We start from the raw sequence: 13,940 nt of genomic DNA on the forward strand, positions 1-13,940 counted from the left end.
AGAGCATTCTAGGGGGACACCCTTGCCAAAATATGGACGGCAACAATGACGCATTGTTTGGAACTGAAAGTCGCCCAAACATTCCTTGGCATTGTCTCGTGAGCTTCCAAGCAGGAACTCGGTGGCTTGTAAATGGACGACAACCAACCAGAAATACTCCTCGTCTCTTTTTAAGATGCTCGATGTCAGTTTGTTTATGTTTGGCTCTTCGTTCAACACAGAGGGTAAAATATCGGTACCATGATTGGAAACACTGACCTCCACTGTCCAAATAGTGCCAGCTCTGAAACTGATACGCGTTCAATGCATTTGAATTGATTTCATCCTTGGATAACATTGTGCAGAATGTAAATCAATCGGATGCTGCAAAATTTGTACTGATATTTGAGGCTTTTTATCTAGCTAGCTAGCTATCTAGTGTGCGTACATTAACGCAACGTTGTTTTCAACAAGTAGCTCTCAGCTCAAGCCCTCCTGTTAAACTTTTGTCCACTACCCAAATATCCTTACTTGATCCTGCAGGCCCCCCACCCCCTGTCACCCATTCCGCTCTTGTCCTTCTCCGATGGAGCCCTGACCGGGGTTTTGTGTCTTTGTTCAGCTCCCGCATTAAGCTTCTGGCTTTTGTTGAGCTGTCTAAAGTTAGATAGGGCAAGTGAGCGCGAGAAACAATTTAGTGGACTGCGGAGGGGAATTTACAGCGACTATGCCGTTTTAAGCCTGAAATGTCACCTCCAGGCAGTGTGTGGTCTGGGTGTACAGCTCTGATCTTTGTTTAACCGACTCCTGAATGAGTTTAAATGGCAAATTATGTCAACCCTATGATGTGTGCGTGTTTGTGGAGGGGTCGGGGGGAGGGAGGACTGAAAAGATGTGCACTCATCTATCCATAGCGATCCGTATTTATTGAAGTTAAACACTATACAAGTGGAGCCCATTTGCAGTTAACGTTTCCTCCTTGAGGCCAGAACCGTTCAGGCTTGATTTTTAATTTTTTATTTTTTTTAATTCATTATTTGCACTGAGAGCATCCCCATCTCCACACTGACCGGCCTCGATGATCCTCAGCAGGAGGGAGAGGATCAAATGGGGGTGGAATTAACTTCAACTCCCCAATGGGACACACCTCAGGCTTTTAAAGTCACAAGGGGAGAGCTTCTATTGTCCCAAGCGTTACCATGACAGCAGTCAGGGGGTCTGTTGCCATGGAGACTGTGGGGGATCTCATGATAAACACCTGAGAATTAACTAGAAAGACCTTTTCGGCTATTTTTTTTTTTTTAGATCCCTCCTTGCTTGAAATGTTTACCTTTTTGTCATGGATTGTAGGGAAAAAAAGCTTGGAAGGCCCCATGGCTGGAGCAAAAAAAAAAAAAAAACTTCAAACTTATTTTGGCCCTTTTTTTTTCCTCGTGTGAGCAATCTTTCGAGGCAACTAAATAAATAAGGAAAATTAAAAGACAATCTAATTGCAACAACAATTTAAAATCTCATTAAAATTCCAGGTTAGATGATCCATTATCTGCTGTATTCGTATTAGTCTTGAGCCCTTAAAAATAAACTCTTTTTCTTGGAATCTATTTTGCGGAGTTTTCTCTATTCCCATCTCTTTTCTCACAGTAAAATCTGACCTATTACATTTTGAATTCAACACAGCTGGAAACTCGAAGTTTCGTGCGTGCGTGCGTGTGTGTGTTTAGAGTGACAAAGTTGAAGGAGACTCTGTTGAGAGTGCAGCAACTGGACAAAAACATGAGCAACCTCCGATCGTGGCTTTCACGCGTGGAGGCCGAACTGTCCAGGCCCATTACCTACAGTGTTTGTCATCACCAGGAGATACAGAGAAGGCTGGCTGAGCAGCAGGTAGCGCATACACACACACACACACACACACACACACACACACACACACACACACACCATATTCTTTGCCCATCTTTTAGATTAATCATAAATTGAGATCACTCCATTGTTTGATTTTGGAAGGGGTTGGCCCACGCGGCCGTCGAGGTCTTTCTAATGTGTGCGCGTCGGTGGGCCTGAAGCAACGTCTGCTTTATTCAAGGAGCTGCAACGGGACATCGAGCAGCATATGGAAGGCGTCACCTCGGTCCTCAACCTGTGCGACCTTTTGCTGAGGGACGAAGACGCCGCCGGCACCGCTGAGGCGGAAAGTGACTCCCTGCAGGAAACCAGTCGTAGCCTGGACCAGCGCTGGAGGACCATCTGTGCCATGTCTCTCGACAGGCGACTCAGGTGGGAACTCAAATAGGGCACCTTTGAATCAGTCAGTGCAGAAACCAACAAAAACGTTTTTTAATAATGTTTGGAAGAAAAAAAAAATCCATTAATACGTCACTCTGAAGTAAAAGGAGCTCCTATTGATAGCAAGTGTTCCATCTGGACATTCTATTTTGTCTGCTATTTTAATCCAATGTAGGATTGAGGAAACATGGAGACTGTGGTGCAAGTTCCTGGAGGACTATTCGCAGTTTGAGGATTGGTTTAAGACGGCGGAGAAGACCGCCGCCAACCCCAACTCGGGAGACGTTCCTTACGCTGTTGCCAAGGAGGAGCTGAAGAAGTTTGAGGCAAGTTGAGGAGGGGACTCGTGTGTTTGACGCAACGTTTCCAATTGGGTCTCGTTAGAATCAACAGTTTCGGGCAAAACGTCATCATTGCATAACAAATACCTTTCAGAGGTTCCAAAGGCAGTTGCATGAGTGGCTGACCCAGTTAGAACTCATCAACAACCAGTACCGCCGGCTGGCCCGCGAGAACCGTACGGACCGTGCCGGCCAGCAGAAAGCCATGGTCCACGAGGGCAACCGGCGCTGGTACGTTCTGCACCGGCGGGTGGCTGCCGTCCTCCGCAGACTGAAGGTACGGGTCTAGACCAAAGCTGATGGCGAAAGTCTGAAGATGAGCTGGCTCTTCATCCGATCCTTCCTCTTTCGCTCTCCTTCTTGCAGCATTTTACCAGTCAGCGAGAAGAATTTGAGGGCACTCGGGAAAGCATGTTGGTGTGGCTGACGGAACTGGATCTGCAGCTGACCAACGTGGAGCATTTTTCTGAGAGCGACGTTCATCACAAGATACAACGGCTTAGTGTGAGTTCCGTGGATGGACCACCGTGCTAAATGCCATTTTGGGAGGAAAGAATTTCAAAAGAATTGTTTTTGGCTCATTAGTTGTCACGTGATGGAACGACTCTAGTCATGCTTGTATCAAGTTAGACTTGACTAGTTTTAGGGCTTTGAACTTGCTTGGCGCAAACTCCTAAAAGGATTTGACTTGCTTCGGTATTCCTGAAACATGACATGTCTGGCCCGTTTGCCTTTGGAAACGTTTCATGCGGAGGTGTCTCGGCTGCGACGTTATTCATTGGTCTTTGCTCGTGCAGAGTTTCCAGAAGGAGATCATCCTCAACACGGAGCGCATTGATGGGCTGATCGTGTTTGGAGAAAGTCTCATCCAGAAGAGTTCACCGCAGGATGCCGCGTTGATAGAAGAAGAACTGGAGGAGCTTCATTCCTACTGTCAGGAGGTTTTCAGCCGACTGGTTCGCTTCCATCAACGTCTCAGCCAGCCGCCGGTGAGCCCCATTTTTATCAGTTGCAAAATTGTCGTATTTCATCTTTGGAATGACAAAGGTTAGGTTGTCGGACGGCATCACGGGAACTGTAGAAATCGATTTTGGACGCAGGTGTTCACGGAAGAGGTGTTCATGGAGTCGAGCTTGGAGCTGATCGGACGGCCCTGGCTCGGGCGGGGTCAAGGAAGCCTGCCGGCCACACCCTCCCACTTGCTGGCCTTTCCGCTGGAGCAATCGGGGCGGGAGACGCCGGTGAGCGTCGACTCGCTGCCGTTAGAGTGGGACCACACCGGGGATGTTGGCGGCTCATCATCCCACGAGGATGACGAGGATGACAAAAGACACAAGGAAGAGGGAATTTACTTCAGTGCTTTGTCAGGTAGAAAGCGCATTTACTCAACTCTTGGTCCGGTTGTTTTTTTTTAAAACGCACACTTAATGGTTTTCACAGTCTCAACAATTACCTGTACAGGTACGTCTTTGTCCGTCTCCGTGCCTTCTCTTCTTCCGTTCGACTCGAGAGGCGTTCATAACCGCCTCCGAAAAACGTAAATTAACGATTCCTTCAATGAAACTACGAAAATTAAAAAGAATACATCAAAACAGAAAATCAAGCAAGGAAATCACTAAATAAATTCTGTAGGGGGGGGCTAAAGAATTTATTTTGGGATTTCCTCACTGCATTTGTTTGATGAGCGTTCAGTCCGATCGGACAAACGCACCCATAAGACTACAAATGTACCCCCCCCCCCCCATAAGTTATTGTGTGTCAGTATCGGACAGGTTGATGGCTGCCTGCGAGTCTCCAATCTGGCCATCACCGGCAGATGAAGAACCTGACGCCGGCGACCACAACGTTCAACCCGCCCTCACCAGCACGCCGGTCAAGCTAGTCCATGTACGTTGCACAAATACCGTCCCACCAGATCCAAACCAATCAGTTTAATGTGGAAGCAAAGCACTGAGCACTGAAGGAAACCGAATAGGCTGTGGATGGAGGTCTCAGGACAACCGCCGATGCCCAATTGCACTTATTGTGTATCATTTTATCTCCAGTCGCATCAAATGTCCCAGTGCAGTGACAAAATTGATGACATGAAAAGAGCTTGTCTGATCCTGGATGATGATGATGATGATGATGATAAGGAGCAGCCAGAGATCGGTTTGACAAACTCAGGTGGCTCAGGCAAACAGTCAGGTGAGCAGCGCTTAGAAAAGGAAGATTTACGCATGTGTTGAGAATTTGCTTGCATGAGAGGCTCCCTCAGCTGATGTGTTTGCTCTCCCAGGGGTGATTGAACGCTGGGAACTACTGCAGGCTCAGTCCGGGAACGAGCAAGACGCCGACCCCCAGGATCCGCCCAATGTCACATCTGACCTCGATGAGGTCATTTCCTGGTTAGACAACATTCATCCGGAACTGGACCGCCTCCAGCAGTCGCATCCAAGCAACAGGATTGTTGACATGGCAACCAGAGCGAATGAGATGAAGGTAACGGGCATGCCCTCAACAAAATAATCACAAGTGCAGCATCATGAAAAATACGGACCTGCGCTACTGTTGAATTGTTAATTTGCCATCTTTGGGTTTTGTTTGTCCAAGCGCATTCTGGAGCGCACTGGCTTCTGCAATCCATAATATGCGCTCCTCTGACACGGTATGGAATTCTTAGGATGAACGCTAATACGGTAATTGTTTGGCATAGTTTCAAGACAGATGGGCGTCCTCACTCCAGCCGCTGCGCTGAGCCGGTCTTGGGACTGGCCTACAGTTTGCACCGGCTTGTAGGGCTGAATGATAAATATATTCCTGCTCCCAACTCCCAACCAACAATGGCGGTCAATGCGATATTTTTGACACACTCGACTGTGAAGGCAATCATAAATTTGAGCATTGGCGATTCTTGAAAATTATTTTGCGTGCATATCCCTTTTCAGGAGATGAAGGAGATGTTTACACACTACAAGCCTATCATGCTGTCAGTCAACCTGCGCGCTCTGCAAGTCCCAGAGCAGCAGGAGAAGCTCGTCGATTTGAACCAAGCCTGGAGCCGAGCTTCAACGCTTCTTCATCAGTGGGAAACCAGTTTGAGAAGGACTCTGATGCGCTGCCAGGTTAGAAGAAATCGAAATTACTGCCCAGTGAAGATCTTATTTTAATAGTCGCTCGGTCACTGACGAGCGACTCCTTTTTCGTGGGCCTTTTCAATGATTCGGATATGTGTTAAGTGTTTCCAGCAAAAAGTGTATTCTCAGTGCCACTTTGAACACAATGTTATTTGTTAGTTATTTGGGTGGATATTATGCAAAAGAGAAAAACAAACCAACAGACGTGTCTGAGAACACACCCTCCTTGGAAGCGCTAACGTCAAGCCGTCTACCGTACAGGAGTTTGATGAGAGCCTCCATTCCCTGCTGCTGTGGCTGGCGCGCGCCGAGAAGAAACGCGACGCGGTCGACATCAGAGATCCGGAGACACCTCTTCAAATTCTGAAACGGCAGCATCGCTCCCTCACTGTAAGCTCGGTGTGCATTCAGCTGACTTTGTAATAAGTGCAGTGAGTGGCTCCTCACATTTGGGAAGCCGAAAGATTGGACTTTGTGAAGGTCATAAAATTGTGAAATTGGGTCAAGAACGGTGAATGGAAATTTGCATTCCATTGACATGCGGTAGATTGTTAGTTTGGATTCTGCTTCTGACCATAAAATGAAATTTGGGGCCGTTGTATTTATTTTGGGCAGGATGCCGCCCTTGAAGTAGTGGAACACAGGAACCCCCCCCCCCCCCCCCACGTGATGTTAAAATACTGTACAAGAGAGTCAAATGATAAAAATGGGGGATGAACATGGTGTCCCGTTGTAAAACTTGACCCCTTGCGTTACGCATGTTGAGACACGGCGTAGTCCAGCTTCAGGCGCCCTCAATTTTGGTCAGCTGTGGTTGAACCCGTGCGCCTGTTCAGGCCCTGCTGGAGGAGCTCCTGGAGAGGCGGAGCCAGCAGGCTTCGCTCCACACCCTGTGGTCTCAACTCCAGCCAGAGGACGGGGGTGAGGGGAGCCACGAGGCCCAGGAGAAGCTCCACGTGACGGCCACCAAATTGAAGTTACTCTTGAAGGACGTGAGCGAGGACCTGAACCTCCTGCATCAACGTCTAGTAAATGCGCAGTTTGATTTATTCTGACCTCTCCGAGATGGATATCAAAATGGTGAGTTCTTCCCAAATCTGACATTCTTTATCTTTTCAAATGCAGGACTGCAACACTTACAAAGGTCAAAATGTCCCTTTGGATTCATCTCAGCACATCACCCGAACAAAGGAGTCGCCTTCCACTCAAAAGTATTTACTCAATATGAAGAAGAGAGGTTTGAATCAACAATGGACATAGAAAGAATGTTTGAGTATATTTTGTCTGTGCGTGTGTGTGCCACCCAGAGGGAGGAGAGACTCATCCCCACCGCGCTCCTTCTTCTGTCGGGTCCTGTGGGCTGCCGTCCCATTTCACCTCCTCCTGCTGTTCTTGCTGCTCCTCCCGTGTTTGGTTCCCCAGTCGGAGAGAGACTCGAGCTGCACTGTTGCCAACAACTTTGCCCGCTCTTTTCATCCCATGTTACATTACACAAACGGACCCCCGCCCACTTGAGTAAGACTTGAGCACAGGTGCGGGGGGTTTAATACAATACAATACAATACATGCAGATTTATATAGCGCTTTCACAACAACAAAGTTGAAAAACTTTAAGACGAGAACGAATAAATACAATTCCCTTTTTTTCCGAGCGCTGGTCATTTTTGTGACAATTACCATGAAGTGCATTCAACAGCGTTCGTACGGGTCCATAAAGTTCATAAAAATCATTTAAAAAATAAGTTGTAAAATGATGTTCTTAATTGTCCATAATTTTCAGGGAAATCTTCTAAAATCCATAAAAATTAACCTGCGGTGTTCATTTCATTTGTGTATGTCATTTTCCCCACCCTTCCAATTCATAGTTTTGTCGGAACATGCAGGACCTGGTACCCGCTCTGCTTTTTCGCCGTCTCCGATTAGTTCCGACGATGATCATGTGATCACTTCAGGTCATTCCGGCAAACAACAATAGACTGACGCCATCCTGGGGCAGTGAATGGATGGTTTGGTTGCCGGCTCATCAAACAATTACCGTATTTTCTGGAAAAATCTATTCATCGAATTTATCGATCTCAACAAGTGACAGACAAATATGTAGCAACGCCACTCGAGCTAAGCGCGCCTCAGCAGTCAATAATCCGCTGCTCTCTGCTGTGTGTGCCGTGTGCATCAGCTAAACTTAGCTGTTGTTTGGGCTAGGCTAGCTTTTTGTTGTCGTAGATCAAAGTGTATTTGATTTGTGACGTCGGTTGCTTGGTTGAAACCAAAGGACGTGCGCGTGCGTACATGTTCGCGCGGACTCACACAGGATTTTCGACTGCTGAGGCGCGCTTCGCTCGAGTGGCGTCGCTACAAATATTCCGGGACAATGCTATTTTCAAGTGGCGTGGCTAGAGAAGCCGGAGTTCCGTGTTTGGGTCGGAAAAATTGCTGGCGATTATACATCGGCCTACTGCCGAGTGTGCAAGAAGGGCATCTCCGTGAGAGGTAAAACTTGTCATAGCCTCCTGGTCAAGTCAAATGCATTGAGGCAAACAGCAAAACAGAATAAAATTGATCGCCAAGAACTTGCAAAAGAGATTGAGGAGAAAACTAAGTCACTGTCTGCTATTCCCTAATTGTCGTATCAGTTTCATATTTGTCATTATTAAACATGTCTGATCATTGAAGGTGATATGAGGGAAAATAATAGGGTTGGACCATTTGGGATTTAGACTTCTGACATGTGTTTCAACTGTTCAGGTATACTGGATACTGCTAAGATGGGCAATCAGTACTACTGTTAGTGAAACCAGATTTTTCTAAACCCTGTCCATGTGACCCATATGACCATTCGCTCGGTTCTTAGAGTTGTGTTTATTCTAAAATAAATTGAAGTTTTATATTTTCTCAATTTAAATTTTTCTTTGTGTGGTTTATTTGAGAATTAATTAAAAATGTTGTTTTTTTTCATTTTCCTACCTGCGATACAAGTAGCAAAGTGAAAATTTGACATATAGTATATGTCAAAGGGTTAAGTGAACACTCCTAAAAATAAAGATGTGCCCTTCCTTTGGCAGCAATGATTTGAACACCAGCTCAGTGATATGTGGCTTTCTGTTCAGCCCATGTATTGCTGAGCGGGCATTAAATCCACCGTGAAATCCCCGCTGAATGGAGAAAAAGTCCTTAAAAATGGCTATATTGGTCCACAAAAGTCATTAAAAGGTCCATAAATAAAAATTAAGTGGAAGAGTGGGAACCCTGTTCAAGTAAAGTAGCGACAAAGTCGTTAAGAGGAGGGCTGGTTCGATCCCGGCTCTGGCCTTTCCATGTGTGTTTCCTAATCCAACAAGTGTAAATTTTGATTGTACTTAACACTGAAGACTATGTGTCAGAAAGACACTGTGTCAACTTGCGGTACTGCACCTTACTACATATGGTCGTTTCGGGGGAAAAAACCCGCCTTATTATCCATGGTCATTGAAGAAAAAAAACGCCTGATTTAAGACCATAAATTGTGAGGCGCTTTTCAACGACCAAGTATAGGAAGGCATATTTTCCCCTCCGAAACCACAATGTAGAGTAAGCAGTGTTTCGCCGAAAAAAAAAAAAAAAAACGAGCATGGATAGTAAGGCGTTATTAGCCGAAAAAAAACGTCCATGTATAGTGAGGCGTTTTTTGCCGAAAAAAAATGACCATCTAAGTAAGGCGTTTTTTGTCGAAAAAAACGACCATGTATTGTAAGGCATTTTTAGCCGAAAAAACCGACCATATATAGTAAGTCGTTTTTTGCCTAAAAAAAACAACGACATACTATACTGTCGTTTTTTTCGGGCCAAAAACACCTTACTGTACATGGTGTTTTTTTTCGGGCTAAAAACGCCTTACTATACTATGTAGTTTTTTTCGGCCCAAAAACGCCTTACTATAGTATGTCGTTTTTTTCGGGCTAAAAACGCCTTACTATACTATGTCGTTTTTTTCGAGCCAAAAACGCCTTACTATACATAGTCGTTTTTTTCGGCCCAAAAACGCCTTACTATATAGTATGTCATTTTTTTCGGGCCAAAAACGCCTTACTATACCTGGTTGTTTTTTTCGGGCTAAAAACGCCTTACTATACTATGTCGTTTTTTTCGGCCCAAAAACGCCTTACTATACCTGGTTGTTTTTTTCGGGCTAAAAACGCCTTACTATACTATGTCGTTTTTTTCGGCCCAAAAACGCCTTACTATAGTATGTCGTTTTTTTCGGGCTAAAAACGCCTTACTATACTATGTCGTTTTTTTCGAGCCAAAAACGCCTTACTATACATAGTCGTTTTTTTCGGCCCAAAAACGCCTTACTATACTATGTCGTTTTTTTCGGGCCAAAAACGCCTTACTATACCTGGTTGTTTTTTTCGGGCTAAAAACGCCTTACTATACTATGTCGTTTTTTTCGGGCCAAAAACGCCTTACTATACCTGGTTGTTTTTTTCGGGCTAAAAACGCCTTACTATACTATGTCGTTTTTTTCGGCCCAAAAACGCCTTACTATAGTATGTCGTTTTTTTCGGGCTAAAAACGCCTTACTATAGTATGTCGTTTTTTTCGGGCCAAAAACGCCTTACTATACATGGTCGTTTTTTTCGGGCCAAAACCACTTTACTGTACATGGTGGTTTTTTTCGGGCTAAAAACGCCTTACTATACTATGTCGTTTTTTTCGGCCCAAAAACGCCTTACTATAGTATGTCGTTTTTTCGGGCCAAAAACGCCTTACTATATACATGGTTGCTTTTTTCGGGCTAAAAACGTCTTACTATACTATGTCGTTTTTTTCGGCCCAAAAACGCCTTACTATAGTATGTCGTTTTTTTCGGGCTAAAAACGCCTTACTATACTATGTCGTTTTTTTCGGGCCAAAAACGGCTTATATAAATGGTCGTTTTTTTCGGGCTAAAAACGCCTTACTATACTATGTCGTTTTTTTCGGGCCAAAAACGCCTTACTATACCTGGTTGTTTTTTTCGGGCCAAAAACGCCTTACTATACTATGTCGTTTTTTTCGGGCCAAAAACGCCTTACTATACATGGTCGTTTTTTTCCGGCTAAAAAAACCTTACTATACTATGTGGGGTTTTTTTTGCTAAAAACGCCTTACTATAGTATGTCGTTTTTTTCGGGCTAAAAACACCTTACTATTTTATGTCGTTTTTTTCGGGCCAAAAACGCCTTATATACATGGTCGTTTTTTTTCGGGCTAAAAACGCCTTACTATGCTATGTCGTTTTTTTTCGGCCCAAAAACGCCTTACTATAGTATGTCGTTTTTTTCGGGCTAAAAACGCCTTATTATACATGGTTGTTTTTTTCGGGCTAAAAACGCCTTACTATACTATGTCGTTTTTTTCAGGCTAATAACACCTTACTATACTGTCGTTTTTTTCCGCCCAAAAACGGCTTACTTATATACTATGTCGTTTTTTTCGGCCCAAAAACGCCTTACTATAGTATGTCGTTTTTTTCGGGCTAAAAACGCCTTACTATACTATGTCATTTTTTTCGGCCCAAAAACGCCTTACTATATAGTATGTCATTTTTTTCGGGCCAAAAACGCCTTACTACATGGTCGGTTTTTTCGGGCTAAAAACGCCTTACTATACTATGTCGTTTTTTTCGGGCCAAAAATGCCTTACTATACATGGTTGTTTTTTTCGGGCTAAAAACGCCTTACTATACTATGTCGTTTTTTTTGGCTAAAAACGCCTTACTATAGTATGTCGTTTTTTTTGGGCTAAAAACGCCTTACTATAGTATGTCGTTTTTTTCGGGCCAAAAACGCCTTACTATACATGGTTGGTTTTTTTCGGGCTAAAGACGCCTTACTATACTATGTCGTATTTTTCCGCCCAAAAACGGCTTACTATAGTATGTCGTTTTTTTCGGGCTAATAACGCCTTACTATAGTATGTCGTTTTTTTCGGGCTAAAAACGCCTTATTATACATGGTTGTTTTTTTCGGGCTAAAAACGCCTTACTATACTATGTCGTTTTTTTCAGGCTAATAACGCCTTACTATACTGTCGTTTTTTTCCGCCCAAAAACGGCTTACTATACTATGTCGTTTTTTTCGGCCCAAAAACGCCTTACTATAGTATGTCGTTTTTTTCGGGCTAAAAACGCCTTACTATACATGGTCGTTTTTTTCGGGCCAAAAATGCCTTACTATACATGGTTGTTTTTTTCGGGCTAAAAACGCCTTACTATACTATGTCGTTTTTTTTGGCAAAAAACGCCTTACTATAGTATGTCGTTTTTTTTGGGCTAAAAACGCCTTACTATACATGGTTGTTTTTTTCGGGCCAAAAAGGCCTTACTATACTATGTCGTTTTTTTCGGGCTAAAAACGCCTTACTATACATGGTCGTTTTTTTCGGGCTAAAAACGCCTTACTATACTATGTCGTTTTTTCGGGCTAAAAACGTCCTACTATAGTATGTCGTTTTTTTTCGGGCTAAAAACACCTTACTATATATACTATGTCGTTTTTTTCGGGCCAAAAATGCCTTACTATACATGGTCGTTTTTTTCGGGCCAAAAACACCTTACTATACATGGTTGTTTTTTTCGGGCTAAAAACGCCTTACTATACTATGTAGTTTTTTTCGGGCTAAAAACGCCTTACTATACTATGTCGTTTTTTTCGGGCCGAAAACACCTTACTATACATGGTTGTTTTTTTCGGGCTAAAAACGCCTTACTATACTATGTAGTTTTTTTCCGCCCAAAAACGCCTTACTATAGTATGTCGTTTTTTTCGGGCTAAAAACGCCTTATTATACATGGTTGTTTTTTTCGGGCTAAAAACGCCTTAAATGTAAAAAAAACGCCTATGTCGTTTTTTTCAGGCTAATAACGCCTTACTATACTGTCGTTTTTTTCCGCCCAAAAACGGCTTACTATACTATGTCGTTTTTTTCGGCCCAAAAACGCCTTACTATAGTATGTCGTTTTTTTCGGGCTAAAAACGCCTTACTATACTATGTCATTTTTTTCGGCCCAAAAACGCCTTACTATATAGTATGTCATTTTTTTCGGGCCAAAAACGCCTTACTATACATGGTGGGTTTTTTCGGGCTAAAAACGCCTTACTATACTATGTCGTTTTTTTCGGGCCAAAAATGCCTTACTATACATGGTTGTTTTTTTCGGGCTAAAAACGCCTTACTATACTATGTCGTTTTTTTTGGCAAAAAACGCCTTACTATAGTATGTCGTTTTTTTTGGGCTAAAAACGCCTTACTATAGTATGTCGTTTTTTTCGGGCCAAAAACGCCTTACTATACTATGTCGTTTTTTTTCGGGCCAAAAATGCCTTACTATACATGGTTGTTTTTTTCGGGCCAAAAAGGCCTTACTATACTATGTCGTTTTTTTCGGGCTAAAAACGCCTTACTATACATGGTCGTTTTTTTCGGGCTAAAAACGCCTTACTATACTATGTCGTTTTTTCGGGCTAAAAACGTCCTACTATAGTATGTCGTTTTTTTTCGGGCTAAAAACACCTTACTATATATACTATGTCGTTTTTTTCGGGCCAAAAATGCCTTACTATACATGGTCGTTTTTTTCGGGCCAAAAACACCTTACTATACATGGTTGTTTTTTTCGGGCTAAAAACGCCTTACTATACTATGTAGTTTTTTTCGGGCTAAAAACACCTTACTATACTATGTCGTTTTTTTCGGGCCGAAAACACCTTACTATACATGGTTGTTTTTTTCGGGCTAAAAACGCCTTACTATACTATGTAGTTTTTTTCCGCCCAAAAACGCCTTACTATAGTATGTCGTTTTTTTCGGGCTAAAAACGCCTTACTATACTATGTCGTTTTTTTCGGGCCAAAAACGCCTTACTATAGTATGTCGTTTTTTTCGGGCCAAAAATGCCTTACTATACATGGTAGTTTTTTTCGGGCTAAAAACGCCTTACTATACTATGTCGTTTTTTTCGGCCCAAAAACGCCTTACTATAGTATGTCATTTTTTTCGGGCTAAAAACGCCTTACTATACTGTCGTTTTTTTCGGGCCAAAAACGCCTTACTATACATGGTCGTTTTTTTCTGGCTAAAAACGTCTTACAATAGTATGTCGTTTTTTTCGGGCTAAAAACGCCTTACTATATATACTATGTCGTTTTTTTCGGGCCAAAAACACCTTACTATACTATGTCGTTTTTTTGGGCTAAAA

General features: G+C 43.3%; 1 protein-coding gene across 6 annotated transcripts in view; it reads left to right on the forward strand.

Moving 5' to 3' along the window:
* syne2a (spectrin repeat containing, nuclear envelope 2a) overlaps window positions 1–8,624 on the forward strand; it is a 35,058-nt gene extending 26,434 nt beyond the window's left edge. For 3 of the 6 annotated variants that reach the window (XM_086100239.1, XM_086100241.1, XM_086100240.1), the window contains exons 52-67: window positions 1,701–1,863; window positions 2,066–2,256; window positions 2,441–2,591; window positions 2,701–2,883; window positions 2,973–3,110; window positions 3,404–3,595; window positions 3,707–3,974; window positions 4,047–4,067; window positions 4,369–4,493; window positions 4,652–4,793; window positions 4,864–5,087; window positions 5,534–5,710; window positions 5,984–6,112; window positions 6,559–6,750; window positions 6,848–6,933; window positions 7,030–8,624. In XM_086100239.1, the coding sequence (XP_085956365.1) occupies window positions 1,701–1,863; window positions 2,066–2,256; window positions 2,441–2,591; window positions 2,701–2,883; window positions 2,973–3,110; window positions 3,404–3,595; window positions 3,707–3,974; window positions 4,047–4,067; window positions 4,369–4,493; window positions 4,652–4,793; window positions 4,864–5,087; window positions 5,534–5,710; window positions 5,984–6,112; window positions 6,559–6,750; window positions 6,848–6,933; window positions 7,030–7,237 (2,590 nt within the window). In that variant the 3' untranslated portion in view covers window positions 7,238–8,624. The remainder of the gene's footprint in view (window positions 1–1,700; window positions 1,864–2,065; window positions 2,257–2,440; window positions 2,592–2,700; window positions 2,884–2,972; window positions 3,111–3,403; window positions 3,596–3,706; window positions 3,975–4,046; window positions 4,068–4,368; window positions 4,494–4,651; window positions 4,794–4,863; window positions 5,088–5,533; window positions 5,711–5,983; window positions 6,113–6,558; window positions 6,751–6,847; window positions 6,934–7,029) is intronic. The other 3 variants (XM_086100242.1, XM_086100244.1, XM_086100243.1) reach the window with 3 other exon arrangements.
* The last annotated feature ends 5,316 nt before the right edge of the window (window positions 8,625–13,940 follow it).

Source organism: Hippocampus guttulatus, chromosome 20 (assembly GCF_054856545.1).
Source record: "Hippocampus guttulatus isolate MCC_2025c chromosome 20, RoL_Hgut_1.0, whole genome shotgun sequence".
In the NCBI taxonomy this organism is placed as follows: Eukaryota; Metazoa; Chordata; class Actinopteri; order Syngnathiformes; family Syngnathidae; genus Hippocampus; species Hippocampus guttulatus.